Source organism: Echinops telfairi, unplaced genomic scaffold (genome assembly GCF_000313985.2).
Source record: "Echinops telfairi isolate 266 unplaced genomic scaffold, ASM31398v2 ScPeMD7_23;HRSCAF=83, whole genome shotgun sequence".
In the NCBI taxonomy this organism is placed as follows: Eukaryota; Metazoa; Chordata; class Mammalia; order Afrosoricida; family Tenrecidae; genus Echinops; species Echinops telfairi.
Window position 1 is genome coordinate 73,165,354 of NW_022103920.1, and position 17,109 is coordinate 73,182,462.

Genomic DNA, 17,109 nt, shown 5'->3' on the forward strand with positions numbered 1-17,109 from the left:
GAATGATGTACAAATGCGCTTTACACAATTGATGTGTGTATGGATTGCGATAACAGTTGTATGAGCCCCTAATAAAATGTTTTTTTAAAAAAAGAACTAGAAAAAAAAAAGGAGGAGGAGGAGAAACCAAAGAAAAGACCAAAGTGGATGTCAGAAAGACTCTGAAACTTCAACTTGAATGTGGAAAAGCTAATGCAACTGGAATAAATAAGTAAAACAACCGAGCTGAAAATGTCTGATGGTGGCTTTAGAGAACAACATAAAGCATTATGATGGGACGTGTAAAGGCTGGGAGGTAGAACATCAAAAGGAAAGAACAGATTCTGCATTTCTCAAGCGGAAAGAACTGAAGAAAACAACGAAATCAGTCCGTTGTACTACTGAAGGATTCTATGGACAAAATGTTGAACAGTGCAGGAAACGCCAAAAGAAGATGGACCAAATACATAGTCAATATACCAAGAAGAATTGTTCAGTGTTCAACCATCTCTAAATGTAGCATTTGACTCAAAGCCAATGATATTAAAAGAAGAAATCCAAGTTTCACTAATGGCACTGAAGAAAAACAAGGCTCCAGAAACTGATGGGATATCAAGAGAAATGTTTCAACTCATAGATGTATCATTGGACACACTCACCAGATTATGCAAAGAAATGTGGAAGACAGACAGTGGAACAGAAAAGGTACATTGTCTGGTGCATTCAATAGAAAAAGTGACCCAAAGGAGTGCAGAAATTACCAAACCACATAAGTAAAATTTTTCAGAAGGAAATTAAAAAATTCAATATATACGCAGGACGCTACATGGAATTCACGGTGAATTGAAGAGAACCTGGAATCAAGAATATCATTGGCTGAAAGCATAGAATACAAGAAAAGGATGTTTCCTTGTGTTTTTCTGACTACACAAAATAATTCAACTGTGTGCATCAGAATAAACTATGAATAATATTGCAAAGAATGGGAATTTCAGAATATTTTACTGTGTTCATGCAGATCCTGTATATAAACTAAGAGGCAGTTGTTCAAACAGAACCAGAGATAATGCATGGTTAAGTCAGGAAAGGCATGTGTTAGGGATGCGTTTTCTCACCAGGCACTTATCCAATCTGCATGTGAGCAAATAATCTGAGACTCGGGACCCTAAGAAGAAGACAGCAGCATCGGGATCGGAGAAAAGCTCACTAACCACCAGATGACATTATCTTGCATGCTGAAAGCAAAGAGGATTTGAAGCACTTAATGTTGAAGATCAAAGAGTACATTGTGCATTATAATTCAACGTAAAGAAAATAAAAATTCTCACAACTGAATAAATAAACAATATCATGCTACGGAAAAAAAGACTGAAGTTGTCAGGGATTTCATTTTACTTGGACACACAACTAACACTCCAGGAAATAGCAGTTAAAAAACATATTTCATTGGGCAAATTTGCTGCAAGATTCCTTTAAAATTTTAAAAGCAAAGATAGAAGTTTGAATACCAAGGTGTGCTGGGCACAAGCCTTGGCATTTTCAGTGAACACATATGCATGAGAAACATGGACAATGAATAAGGAAGGCCAGGGAATGGATGCAGTTGAAGTATGATGCTGGTGAACAACATTGAACGTACCATGGACTTGCAGAAGAAAGAACAAATCTGCCAGGAATAAGTACAAGCAGAATGTTCCTTACAAGCAAGGACATGGAGACTAGACACGTGATCAGGAAGGAGGGCTCCATGCCTGAAGAAGGGCACCATGCTTGGTAAACAGAGAGGGGAAATAAAATGAGGAAGCCTTTTGAAGGGATGAATTGACACACAGTTGTAACAGTTGTGAGAACGGGGCCGTTGTGTTCTTCGGTACACATGGTCACTGTGATTCAGATATAAATTGATGATATCTAACAACAACAACAAGAGGCATTGGACAGGATGTCAGACTGGTGAGCATCAACACATTATCATCAAGGTAAACATTAGGATCTCAATTTGATACAGTTTTACATATTTGAAGCCTCTTCACTCATATTTTTACAAGAATAGGCAAAGCATATCCAAGTAACCCATCATCTGCTTGCTAAAATGATGAGACACATAAATTTAAATCCTGGCAGGCAAACATCCTCACAGCTGTCGCAGTAGAGAGTAGGGTTAGCAGGTCAGTGTTAGTTCAAAATAAGAACACCTGGCTCCCAGACGGTGGACTGCAAAGGCTGGTCCATTTCTTCCAGCCCACTTTTCCAATGAGGGAGCTTTCACAGCTCCAGAGTCCGCCATAAATATATAAAGCATTCTGGATATAGGAACACTCTACTAGGATTGCCAAGGTTAATTTGTCCCACACACATATTTAAAGTAAACACTAATTCATTTTTATCTGAAATTAAATTTTAACATCTTGTATTTCACCTGGCAGCAAGCACTCTTTTCTAGAGACACATCGATTGTGGTGCATGCAAACATCAACCTGACCCAGGTGGCGGACACACGTTCCAGGAATGAATGTGCTCTTCAGTACCTGGAAACTGTTCACAGTAAGCTCTATCTTATACTTCTTCAATGCGGTGCTACCAGTCTGTATCCAGGGTCCCTTTGCATGGCACAAGAAAGGTTTTTTTTTTTCTACCACAATAATGCAAAGTTCAAACAAAATTAAGTTACTGAAGAGGAATGATTTCTGAACTAGGATATTGGCCTGATTTATTCTTTTTATTCTGCTCATTATCTGTCCATAGGCAGGTATAATGTATCTCTTTGAAACTTGGTTGCATTAAATTCAAGAGGCTCTAAATCATAGATATTTTATAATTCCAAGATAAAAAGCAAACTAAAATGTCCTTACCTGAGATCATGCCAGTATAACACAGAAGCAGAAGGGTTAGCCTCCAAACAAGGTAAACTATGGGACTAAGTACAAGGTAATCCTTACATATAATTAAAGTCCACGTCATTCAAATAAAGTAATATGATTTCAGGCTTAACATGTAATTTACATATTTCATAAATAATAGCTGTGATACAGCACTCATATACAACTCCAAATGCCCGCTATCTCTTAGATTGTCAGCACCAAATCACTTTTATTTCAGATCACTAAAACAGCTGTTGCCAGTTAACTTGCTTGCTTCTGCATGATAGTGTTATAAAAACTACAGCGCAATCTACACACCCGAGGAAAGCTGGCTCTGCTCACAGGGAAAACCTATCTTCTGCAGGAGTTTGTCCAAAGAGCTTGCTTCAAATAGCCTTACATTTCTCTATACAAAGAGTCTATAATGCTAATTCATGTTTTCTCCAGCTAAACTAATTTGCCGCTATTAAAAGCAGTGATAATAACTGTTTTTCTCTAGTTAAATACCATGCCGCTTTTCATCGCCATGCCAAGCATTACTTTCAAGTAATTAAATAACTTCTGGGAGTGGGAGGAATGAGACAACTTGACCACCAACATCTTGGATATAACATCAAATAAGTAGGCAATTTCAAATGATAAAACTGAACAAGAATTGTAATAATAGGCTTGCCAAGTACAATGCAGTACCTTCAGTCAAATATAAATTTCAAATTCCAAATTTGGAATATACTTACAACAAAAAATATTGTCTATATAGAACTAAAATAGAATTGGTCATCTTGTATTTAATTTGTTTATCTGGCAGCCTTACGGGAGCTACAAAATGTAACTTATATAAGTTATTAGCCAATATTCATCTGGGTTTTTTTCTAGTTAAAACACTTGCTTCTATTTTGTTTTTCTACTAGAGTGAAGATATTCTACCCATTAAAGCATATCAATAAATTAGTACATTTCCATACAGAAATTTCCTTGCCATTAAGATCCCTTTGCTGGTGACAAAATCAGGTTAACATCACATTCTACAGATCACACAATCCAAAAAGACCAATATTTACCTACCTGTGGGTAACATATGAGAAGGCCATATAGTAAAATATTTCTTTTTTTCACTTCTTTTGCAAGTTCCCTGATTTGCCTGAGGTCTTCCATTTTCTCACCAAAAGATACTGAATTGTAAGCAAGGAAATGCACCTGCAAAATAATATAAACGGAAAGTATTGGAATATTGCTCTCCAAATTTCTGCTGAGAATATATATAGATTACACACAAAGAGAGACACAAACAGACACTAAAGGAGCTCAAAGCAAGTAAAATTATCATAGTCCAATTACTTGTTATTAGTGCATGGTATGAGACTGAAAGTACTGTGCATGGCATGGTATGAGACTGAAAGTACTGGACCGACTAAGGACGTTCTCCTAAACTCTGCGCTACCAAATAAGCTACTGTGCACAATTCTACACCTGCTAGACTGGGGAACAGCACTGCCCTTTGGGAACAAAGCATTTATCTGGCTTTATAAAACACAAAATCAAGGAGACAAAATCCTAGCTTGAAAAAGTAGGATGCAAATCAATATTCTCTTTCATTAGATGTGAATATGTTATGACATCATAAAATAGAATATGAACTCTAGGTATTCTTGTTAATTTTGTGAAACTTAGGCATGCATTTTTACAGAATGCTACTATATTTATACTTCTAAAATATACCTACTATTTTTGGGCCTCAGGGGAAAATGTAATTAACAGTAAAACACATTAAATTTTAATGTTAAGTAAAAAATAAGGTGGGGCAGAAGGTTGCAAAATGATCATAACAACTCAGGAGAGATGTAAATGTGTTTGCCTTAAAACATATTTACTGCCTGGACAGCCTTGAATTGATTGAAATATAACAAAATGTTTCATCAGGTTTGAGTTCTCAAGATGTGCTTCCAGCAATATCAAGTAGTATCCTTTGATATATTCTTGCACACATTGCTAATATTCTACATATAAATTACAGTAAAAGAATGTTTTCCATTTCACATGCCATCCCCAATAGAGTAATCCTGAGTTATGATGGGGTTCTACCCAAGGACTCCATCATAAAGTAGTTCTGACTTCTGTAGAATACATGTCTTTATAGTTGTCTTTAGTATCTTTTGATAGTATACTTATAGACCTGATCTTATTTATTGTTTGGAGTTGGCATGAGAATGTTACCAACATCAGCAAATACTATGCTGCAACATTGTATGCAGTACATATTATTAGTAAGAGTATGATATGTGTATATACACACACACACACACACACACGCATATATATATATGAAGGATGGTGTTAAATATGGTTTGTTGTAACTTGTTAAGTCAGACTGTCATAATTTCTCATGAATACAAAAGATATGATACATCTTATCCATAAAAAATACCTCATTTTATTCTAATAAAAAAGTTAACACGTTTAGGGAGAATGGCAGAGTCGGCAGACATATTATCCACACCTTCTACAATGAAGAACTGAGAAACCAAGCAAAGGGGATGCAGATGAAAGTCCTGGGATGCAGCGCTCCAAAGGGAAGGAAACAGAGGACGAGACGGCATGAAAACAGCACGGCCCGTGACCGGCCAGTGGGCTGGGCTACTGGGATTTATTGCAAGTAGTATTCTAATTAGGCAAGAACTAGGTAACCAAACCTTAAACCCAGGACTACACCAGTACTGCTGTCCATGTGACCTTCCCTACGATGCAGCAGAACCTCCCAGTCACTCCACTGGGAGACACTCACCCTCACCCACCCAGAAAGCTAGTCAAATCCCCAGCTGAACTGTCAGTGGGGATTTTTTTTTTTCATTTTCATTTTTCATTTCTTCCACTCCCCCACTTGTTCCCCCCTTTCCATCACTCCCTCTAGGTTTTGTTTATTTGTTTGTCTGTTTGGTTCTTTCTTATTCCATGGAGAGGGCGTCCTGCTGCAGCCCCATAGCTAGTCAGCAACGCACCCTTTCTTCGAGGAGGAGTACCGGGTTCCCACTGCTGTCCTCTTCGGCAGCTAGCACGAGAGCCAGTGTTGTTCCACGCTTGTTCTTTTTGTTCTCCTCTTTCTTTTAACTCCTTCTGTTAGCTCTTCAGGAGCCAAGATGGTGCAGTGACTGATGTGGTGGGCTGCTAAACTCAAGGTCAGCAGTTTGAAACTACCAGCTACTCCATGGGAGAAGATGAAGCACTACTCACAGAAAGATTTACAGAAACCTACAAGGCAGTTCTACTCTGTCCTATACGGTCAGATTTACAGTCTAGGAAACCTATAGAAGCAGGTCTACTCTGTCCTATATGGTCACTGTAAGTCAGAGTCTACTCATGGCAATGAGTTTGAGAGGTTTTTTTTGTTTTTTATTTTTATTGGAAGCACAAGTTTAAGGCAACAAACGTAAATACCAGGAGGCTTCAAAAACATTGTGGAAAATGGAATTACAAGATAATGAAATATTTTCATGAAGATTTGGGAGCTCTCTCCGACTATAACAAACACAACCCAGGAATAATATACAAGTGAATATGTAGATAGACATGAAGCTAAATAGGAATGGGCAGGCACATGAGATAGATCTCTGTGGTAGTTAGGGATTGTGCCAACTAGACACTCCTGGGTAAGGGTGTACTTAAACCTGTCTATCAAGTCACAGCCAGATGACACCTTCTCGATGTCATCAGCGTTTTGTATAAGAGCAAGGTGAAAAAAGACGATCTCTCTCTCTCTCTCTCTCTCTCTCTCTCTCTCTCCTATCACTCTCTCGATTCTCTGCCACTCTACCCTCCTCCTCACTAGTACTTCACTGGGACTCTGTCAGTGTCCAGGAGTGGCCTACATGGGGACCTGAGAGCTGTCAGTGCCCTGCCAAGCTTCCTCCAACCTTTGGATCCACTGACTGTGCACCTACAGACCTGTGATGTTCTACTTCCTGGTTCACCATTCTGTGTCACAGCATACGGCTACATGGACAAACACCAAACTTTTGGACTTTAGCTGGACTGGGCTGGGATACCTTCCTGATACATACATACTTCTTGACATAAAGATCTTTGTAATCCATATACAAGTGATACTGCACTTGTTTCTGTAGACATCCTGGCATAACACTATTAATATATATATATTAATAGATGCTGTTCCTAGCTATATACCTACATTTTCTGGCAATATATCCAGGAATATACTAAAACATACAGGGAGAAGTATTAAGAAAACATTTTATATATCATTTCATTGGAGGCGAGTACAGCCCTTATCACCATCCATGCATCCATTGTATCAAGCACATTTGTACATACTGTTGCCATCATCATTTTCAAAACATTTTCTTTCTACTTAAGCCCTTGGTATCAGCAACTCCTTTTTCCCCCTCCCTCCCTCATGAACCCTTGATAATTTATAATTTTTTTTTCATGTCTTACACTGTCCGATGTCTGCCTTCACCCACTTTTCTGGTGTCCATCCCTCTGGGAGAGGGTTATACGTAGATCATTGTGATCAGTTGCCCCTTTCTCTGCTCCCCCTCCCTTTCTCCTCCTGGTATAACTACTCTCATTATTGGTTCTGAGGGGTTTATCTGTCCTGGATTCCTTGTGTTTCCAGCTCTTATCTGTACCTATGTACATGCTCTGTTCTAGCTGGATTTGTAAGTAGAATTGGGGTCATAATAGTGGGGGGATGGGAGCATTAGAGAGCTAGAGGAAAGTTGTATGTTTCCTTGGTACTATACTGCACCCTGACTGTCTCATCTCTTCCAGGGGATGCTTCTGTAAGGGGATGTCCAATTGTCTACAGATGGGTTTTGAGTCTCCACTCCGCACTGCCCCTTATTTGCAATGCTTCCCCTCATTCACATTGATATGATGTTTATTCTGGGTGAGTTAAGAAAACGTTTAACTCATACTAAATATCTTAAAAGAATGAGTTGTTGGGTCTGGAGGAATATCAAAGTCAATTCACATAACATAAAGATAATGTTTTACACCTTACTTTAGTGAGTAGCTGCTGGGACCTTAAAAGCTTGTAAGTGGCCAACTTAGGTACAACTATTTTTCTCTTCTATCTGGAGCAAAGAGTGAAGAAACCAAAGATGTTAATGGAAATAATTAGTGCAATGAACTCATGGGTCATATGAACTCCAGCCGTCATGGCTCTGGGGGCAGAAGAACTAGACGAAATTGTCACCACTACTGGCTCTTTTGGAAGGGGATCACAATAGTAGATCCTTCATACAGTGAAAAGAAAATGTGGGACAAAACCCAAAATCATAAAATAGATCAGGTCTAACAGAAACTGATGGAATTTCCAAGGCAATAGTCCGTAGATGCCCATCAATCCTAGAACTAAAGTTATCCCAGTATCTCAACTTGCAGCCTAACAATGCAGACCTATACGATAAACAACAACACCAGGGAAGTACACAGCCCCAAAGACAACCACTATAGGAAATCAAAAGGGCAACATTAGACCATAAGGCTCAGAAAGTAGGAAGAGACAAGAAAGAAGACAGAGGAAGTAAACTTAGGAAGAGGGAAAAGTGCTGTTAACATTATAAAGACAAATCAAAATGCGTATGAATTGTTGAATGGAATACCACCACCACCACCCACCCCACCCCACCCCATATATATTTTACCCAGATCACAATGGAAAGTTAAATGAATTGCAAAAAAGACTCTGGCTTACTCTACTATTCAAAACCACCAATGTCTTCCCACTTGTCTCAGAATAAAACCCAAAGTTCTCCAGATCAAGTTCATTTGGACTCTTATAGACCCTTCGATGGCATGAGACTATCCCGGGGGTTTCAGGGCTACAATCTCTATAGCAACAGTTATAGACTCCTTGATGGCATGAGATTATCCCGGGGGTTTCAAGGCTACAATCTCTATAGCCACAGTTATAGACTCCTTGATGGCACGAGATTATCCCGGGGGGTTTCAAGGCTACAATCTCTATAGCAACAGTTATAGACTCCTTGATGGCATGAGATTATCCCGGGGGTTTCAGGGCTACAATCTCTATAGCCACAGTTATAGACTCCTTGATGGCATGAGATTATCCCGGGGGTTTCAAGGCTACAATCTCTATAGCAACAGATCACAGGGTCCCTCACTAGCAAAGCCACTTTCTTAAGCACAGCCAACTTCAGATTAGCAACTGAGTTCTTAGCTCTTTAAGATCCTAAACAAAGTTGCCCCCATTGATTTCTCATCTTCTCCATTTCTACTCTGCCATTCAGTCATCTCACCCAGACACCAATGAGCCCTGGTGTTCTTCAAGTGACACCTGCACTTGATGTCTTGGGATCTTTAACGAGCTATTCTTTCGGGTTGCATCATTCTTCTCAGAGACACCCGTTTGTATCCCTCCCTCATGTCCTTTAAGAAAAAGAAAAGGGAAAAAAAGCAAATTTCGTTCTGTAAACTACTTACACATTTAGCATGTGGATAGCTTCACGTCTTTGTGGGAGGGCAAAGCTCCCGGCATCAAGGGGTGGGAAAAGGTTCCCCTGAGCTCCATGTGGCTTCAACACTCAGTTTAACACATGCGTTATATTTGTCTAGTGTGCCATTTAATGTATTCCTGTTCCCAGAAGAATTCCCATTAATTTTAAATTTTATTTTAAAATGTGAGCTCACTTGTCTCTGAGGACAGGTACACTAATTAAAAGGTATTGAATCGAGACCACAAACACTTTAAAACATCAGGAACACTCCATAACTTGACATTTCACACTTCCTTCTCATCCCTGTTTGGGCAGGGGCGGCCTAGGCAGCCCATCTCCTCTCTGGCTTCTCAGGAGGATAGAACGTCAAGGTCCCCATTTCCAGCCTCTCCTGAAGATGAATGACCTATTGAAGTCTGCGTCTTCTGCCCCCAACTTTCCAAGGAGCTGATCTCTCCAGACGAAGGTTGGGCAGCCCCTGTCCCAGCACTCCAGGGAGCAGGTTGGCAAACAACAAAGGCACTTCTCACTGATCTCATCCTGACTCAAGGTCCTGCAGCTGCAAGCAAAAAATCTCCCGTCCTGTTGTCAATGTTTAGTTACCTCCCTAGCTCAAGCCCTATGTATCTCCCACCGCCTCACCACAGACAAGCTGGGATTTCCCCGAACCTAACTCGGGTCTCGGAACCGCCCAGGAGCTCAAGATGCTCCTGCCCCTCTCTCTGCTCTCCCTTCCCTCCTGAGAGCTCTCCCCCTGCCCTAATAAGGCCGCTCTGAACCTCCAGTTCTTTGTCTCAATCCTATCTTCGTTCAGTGTCTCAGTGTTGACTTCTCAATCCCAAGTCCATGTTCACAGGAAGACCCATTCAGGATTTATGACAGGAGGAAAAATAGACATTCTGTCTATTTGACAAAGAGAAAGTCGATTTGGGAAGCCGAATTATCCACCAAATAAAGTATTGCTTAATGCCCACCAACGTGGAAGCAAAATGGTCAGACAGAAAGTGTTAGTAATTATCAAATGATTGAGTGAGAAAGAACTGGTAGATCGACCAGAGGTTCTTTGAATCTAACTTAATAGAAGTTCGACCAGAGGTTCTTTGAATCTAACTTAATAGATACTAAACAATACCCACATATGTGTACAGAAAAGCAAATTGGATGAATTTCCCAATAGCTTCAAATGTCACTTTTTACAAGAAACATGAAAGTAATTCATATTTGACAATTTTCTAAGTTTATCAAAATAATAGCTTATAAGAAAAAGACTTTAGAAAACTTTTCAACTCACATAAACTATATATATATATTTTATTAATGAAACATGTTAAAAGCCACTGACATTAAACTATTTTGTTACAGAACTTTTAAAATCAATGTCACCATGAAAGTAAAATATAATTCTCATGAATAGAGATTAATTAATTTATAAAGTATCATGGGAACTTGTAGCAAATGCTAACAAATTAAAACTTCAAAACAAACTACAAAGAAGCAGGTTGAAAATAAGAACATACCAAAAATTTCATTTAAAAATTTTTTAAGTTTGAAATATAATAAATAGTGCTTTGCATTAAAACATTAACTAAGCACAAGGTTTCCTAAAATATTGTTCCTAATTATTTAAATAATTCAAAAACAAATGAGTTCCATAACTCAGTACAAATGTTTTATTATACATTCATTTTGTTTCAGACCTTCGTTTAATTAAAGCAGTCTCAAAAGTAAAACTTTGTATTTTAAGCTTTCAATAGAAAACAAAATTATCTTTTAAAAATGTAAAAGAAATAATAATAATAAAATAAACATGTCTTCTAACTAATTTACAAGGTAATCTCTTTTATAAAACATTCTTACTACTACTATATTATGGAATAATTATCTTTAGGATAATATACATCTGTAATTACTTTAAATAACATCTGAATCAGATGTAACAAATTTTAGATTCAGAAGTTGAAAACTACCTCAATGATTAATGAAAACCATAAATTTAAAAAATCATTTTATTGGGGGCTCTTACTGCCATCATCATTTCCAAAATGTTTCCTACATGAACCCTTTATATAACCCCTCTTTTTTCCCCCTCCCTCACCCACCTTCCCACCCTGGTGAATCCTTGATCAATTATATATTGCTGTTATTATTTCATATCTTACACTGTCCATTGTCTCCCTTCACCCACCTTTCTGTTACTCATCCCCTTTGGGGTGGGGGGGGGGCCGGGGTCTATATATCCAACTTTATGATGGGTTCTGCTTTTCTACCCCATCCCTTCCCCAGATCATCCCCCTACTCTCATGATATCACTACTTCTACTACTGTTCCTGAGCGGTTTATTTATCTTGAATTCCAAGTGTCAAGAGCTCTTATCTGTACCAATGTGTGTTCTCCAGTCTAGCCAGATTTGTAAGGTAGAATTAGGTCATGGTAGTGTGGGGAGGAAGCATTCAGGAACTAGAGAAATTGTGTGATTCAGGTGCTATACTACACCTTGGTGGAATCATCCCTTCCTTATAACCCTTCTGTGCAAGGATATCCAATTGTCTACAGATGGGTTTTAGGTCTCTACTCCAAGCCCTCTCATTTGCATCAATATAGTTGTTTGGATCTTTTGATACCTGATACCTGATCCCATCAACACCTCATGATCACATAGGCTGGTGTGCCTCTTCCATGTGGGCTTATTTGCTTCTCTGCTACATGGTTGCTTGTTTAACTTCAAGCCTTTAAGACCCCAGACACTATATCTTTTGATAGCCAGTCACCATCCACTCTCTTCATCTTATTTGCTTATGCACCCATTTTGTTTCCAGCGATTGTGTTGGGAAGGTGAGTATCAAAGAGTGGCAGGTTATCAGAACAAAGTTAAAACATTAATTTGATTGTCTAAGATTACTTAAAATATATAACTGTACCTTCATTTACTTTTTTTTCCTTTAAGAAAAGCTGTCAGAGAATATAAATTAACAAAGAAATTGGTTACAAAACATAGGTGTGTGATTCTTTAAAACTTCACAGAATCTATTATAACATCGTTATATATGTTAGCAACTTGTCAAAATATCATTTTACATAATAAAACCATATCATGGAATACACAAATATATATAATAATTATTATTATGGTTATCCCCAGGACAGCTAGATCAGCATTAGGTGATATTTAAAAAAATTAATAAATAAGGAATATCGCCAGTGTTTACTTCACAAATACAGAGGTATTATTCATCTATGACAATCCTTAAGAACTGCTAAAAAAAATCATCACGTCGAATGACATGTTCCTGTATTTAAAGGAAATTTTAAAATACATGTATTTTAATGAGTCTTAAAATCTAAAGTAACTAAAGGAAAGCTTTTCAAATATGAGAAGGTTGGAACATATAGACAAAGCAAAAGAAATTGAACAACATCACCACAGCACTGAACCACGAGTATATACTGTATGTAAATCACTTTTACAAATTAATATCGTGCCTTCTCTTAAGCAGCGACATCATAAGGGTTCATGTCATCCCATTTGGTTACTCATGAGGTCAACCCCCCATTGACCATACACAATTCTTAGTAATGTTTTTGTGCCAAGATTTCTCAGGAATCCGAATTCCTGTATATCACTGAATGCAATACCAACAGCATGATATAAACCACTAAGCAACATTGTTTTAAGTTACATCGGTATATGCAGAGGAAATCAAGTGATTCAAAATGTCATTGTAATTGGGGAATAATATTAGCTCTGATCAGAAGAAGGTTCAAAAAGCAAATTAGCATAGATTATGGTTTTATAGGTACATTGATACATATAAGCAAGGTTTACAAAAATTTATTTGGTTACAGTATATGAAACCCAAGTGAGTAATTCTACTCTAACCTATAGATTTGATATGAATTGGAATCAGGTGAATGGCCATGGGTTTGGTTTAAAGCAATGTCAAGTTTCTTTGTCCCAAGGATATTCATAATACAAAAATTCATAAGCAAAAGCAATAGAGATACAAAATTAATTCAAAAGTCTTCTGAATTACTTAAAACATTGAGCATGTATAAACAGATAAAGGAAAATGTGCTCGTTTAAGAGAAAGTGGAAAAACAAAACTGTTGGTAGTTGCCTTGCACTGGGTTGCTGAGCAACAGAACGTATGACGTCATGGTCCTGCGCGACCCTCACAAGTGTTCTTGTGCGTGAGTCCATTGCTGCAGCCCCTGTGTCAGTCCATCTCCTCAGGGCCTTCCTCTTTGTCACTGTCCCTCCGCTTTAGCAAGCACGACCTCTTTCTCCAGGGACTAGTTTCTTCTGACAACAGGTCCAAAGTATATAAATCCTGCCATCTTTAACTCTAAGGAGCAATCGAGCCATACTTCTTCCCAGATAGATTTGTCTGTTCTTTGGACAGTCTATGATACTTTTCATATTCTTCCCCAACACCACAACTTCAGTGCATCAGTTCTGCTGTCTTCCTTATTCGATGTCCAACTTTCCTCTCTATGTGAGGCCAGTGAAAATACCGTGCTTGCCTGAGGCCCACCTTAGTTCTAAGTAACATCCTTGCTTGTCACTGCCCTCCAGAGGTCTTGTGCAGCAGATTTACCAACACAACACATCTTTTGATCTCTTGACTACTTGCTTCCATGAGCAATGATTGTAGACCCAAGAAAAATAAAATCTTTAACAACTTCAACCTTTTCTACATTTATGATGAAGTCACCTATTGGTCTAGTTGTGAGGATGTGAGGAGTTGGGTCTTCTTGACATTGAGTCGTACTCCATGCGGATGGCTGCAATCCTTGAGCTTCATCAGCAAGTACTATAAGTCCTCCTGACTTTCAGCAAGCAAAGTTGTCTTCTGAAAATTTCAGGCTATGAATAAACCTTCCTCTAATTCTGATAACACATGCTTCTTCATATATTTAAAACAATAATCTTAGAGGAAAAAATACAGTACTAAGTAATTGTTTACCATAAAATATCACTGATGATTTGCTTTGTGAGCTATTTTTATCAAAGTAAAATGCTAATTTAACAGTTTGTTTCTAATGGGAAAAAAGTTCCCTATGAAGTTATTGCTACAGTTAAGTAGTAATTACCATACGCAAGAACACATATGTGGTAGTTACATAATCGTTTGTTAATTTGAGAGGAGTCAGAGTGAAGGGGTGGAGTCTAGCCTGTCAATCAGGTCATAGCCAATGAGGCTTCTGTGTGGGCATGGCCTTCTCCTGAGGATTCTGGGAACTCCTATATTCCTCCTTGGAGGCGGAAGACACTCTGTAGCACAGTTCACTCCCTGGGAGACACTGCAGCTGACAAGACACATGGAACTTCACTAGTGCCTTGATATCAAGCCTAACAGAAAATTTAGACCTGCAGTAGGTAAAATTATAGAACATGTGTTTTCTCAACTTTAAATTTGTTCTCAATTACATCCAAAACATATTCCTAACTAAAATATGCATCAATATTCAATGTGTGAAAATAAAGCACATCCAAATTGGAGATATATCCAGTTTTTTATTCTGGCCAAGATAGAGTAAAGGGAACAGATTTATTTCTACGGTAAAAGGGGTCATATTCATTTCTATTTGAAATAACTTCTTAAAAAATGGAGAGGGGAGATGAAACATGCTTTTAAAGATACTAGACATAATGTGATGAAGAACAATAATTTCTGAGAGATAGGCTAACAAAGTAGGTTAGCCCTAGATTTCCCCAATATTACATCCTTGGACCAGGCTCCAGAGCACAGTGTAAGAGTGAATCCTTGCTTCACCTTCGAAAATTAGAGATGGAGGTGAGAGCCTCAGAAGGTCAAATGTGGAGAAGAGAGAGCTGCACAAAGAACTGGAGTCTTCTGCGTATCATTTGTGAGAAAGCTCTCTGAGCATAGTAGAGAACCATCCAATAGGACCAAAGGGAGAAGAATTTGATAGACTCATGGGAATGGGAATAGTGCCAACAGCCAACTTCATAAATCCCAGAGCACTACATATTATGAAGTATCTTGCCTAGGTTTGGGAGAATAATTAGTCTCTTTCTAAAAACTACACTAATTCTATGCAAAAATCACAAAGGCAAGGCCTGGGCGGCTCAAACTACTTCTAATGAATGAAAGAGAGAAACAAAACAGAAGTATACGAATTATGAAATTAATACAAAAGAAAGCAGAAAATTGGGGGTCGGGGTGGGAATGACACAAAGACTAGGTGGGCAAATCGAAATCAAAGAGCAGGATGACACACATTCAAACTGCCACATAAATTATAAATGGTCTAAATAACTCAATTAAAAGGCAGAGATGGTCATATTGAGTAAGAAATCAAAATTTAATTAGAAGCTAGTGACTATGTCCCCATAAGAAATGCACTTTAAATACAGATGCAAATAGGTTAAAAGTAAAAGGTTTAAAATGATATGCCCTTGATAGCATTAAGGTAATTTAAGATGGATTCCTTGCCAAAGAATAAAGGATGAAAGAAAAAATTCTTACTTTTCAATAATGTGTTTGTGAATTTCATACTAAATTTAGGTGTTGTTCTCATCTTTCATAAGTAAATATTCCAAAAAGAGTAAATGAGAATAAGAATTTATATCATTTCTTAACCCTAGTATATCTCTTACTTGTTTCAAGTTTATTTCAAGTTTATCCCTGACCTACAACATTAATAATTCACTTTCTGTGTTGCTTTTTCAATAAAATCCAATAAAATAACTTCTCTGTGTCATGAAGGCCATGATGATTAACATTATGGCACTATGTGATTACCTGATATGTCACCTAGATGCTAAGATTAATTATCAGCCCCCCAGTTAGAACGAGATATCAATTCAACTTAAGAAATATGATAGAGAGTACAGCCAATGTAGTTAGTTCAGAGCATACTTTAAAAATCAAAACAAGTAAATTACTGTAATCTTAATAATAACTGAAATTTTGACTTTAAACTTTACAATTTTCCATAAAGGCCTGAGGCAAAATTTCAAGCCAAGTAAATACATGTACTCTGTCCTATCTTATTCTTTCTTACCTGCTTTCATGAGCTTCCCAAAATGTGATGCCCTCCACCTCCATTCTACTGAAATGCTTCATGTCACAGAGGGCAATTCTTCCACCCGAGAACTCCGACTTAATTTCTATGCTCATAGTTTTGCTAACTACTAAGAATTGAAAGATTATGAAATTTTTGTGACTTTAGTTCAGAGTTACACAGAAATACATCCTAAATACTCCCTAAAATATTTGGCATCTTTTTTCTCCTCACTCTCATCATTGGAAAGACTATTAGAGTAAAATAAAAAGTACGTAAGTAATTTTAAGATGTACAGAAGTACTAAAAATACTTTTTAAAAGTACGGAAATACATATAAAGAATGCTGAGGTATTAGACGACCTCTTCATTAACATTCATTTGTATCTACAAGATACTGTATCCCAGCATTTCTTAGAATAAATTTTAACATACTACAAACATAGCATTGATTAGGCTTTAGTTATACACTCATTCAAGGGATAGTTGTTGTTTGCAGGTCATGTCCGTGTTTGACTGCACACTTAAAAGGTAGCTGCAGACCAGAGGATGTACACTGGTACAAATAGGAACTGGAAACACAGGGAATCCAGGGTGGATGATCCCTACAGGACCAGTGGTGTGAGTGGCGATACTGGGAGGGCGGAGGGGGAGTGGGTTGGAAAGAGGGAACCAATTACAAGGATCTATATGTGACCTCCTCCCTGTGGGACGGACAACAGAAAATTGGGTGAAGGGAGACGTCAGACAGGAAAAGATATGAA

At 37.9% G+C, this 17,109-nt stretch overlaps 1 protein-coding gene across 1 annotated transcript in view; it reads right to left on the bottom strand.

The window, feature by feature from the left end:
• Nucleotides 1–17,109, bottom strand: part of CRPPA (CDP-L-ribitol pyrophosphorylase A) — a gene marked incomplete at its 5' end in the record, with an annotated part of 317,407 nt that overhangs the window by 143,659 nt on the left and 156,639 nt on the right. The window contains one exon of the mRNA XM_004702702.2: nucleotides 3,906–4,037. Within this exon, the coding sequence (XP_004702759.1) occupies nucleotides 3,906–4,037 (132 nt within the window). The remainder of the gene's footprint in view (nucleotides 1–3,905; nucleotides 4,038–17,109) is intronic.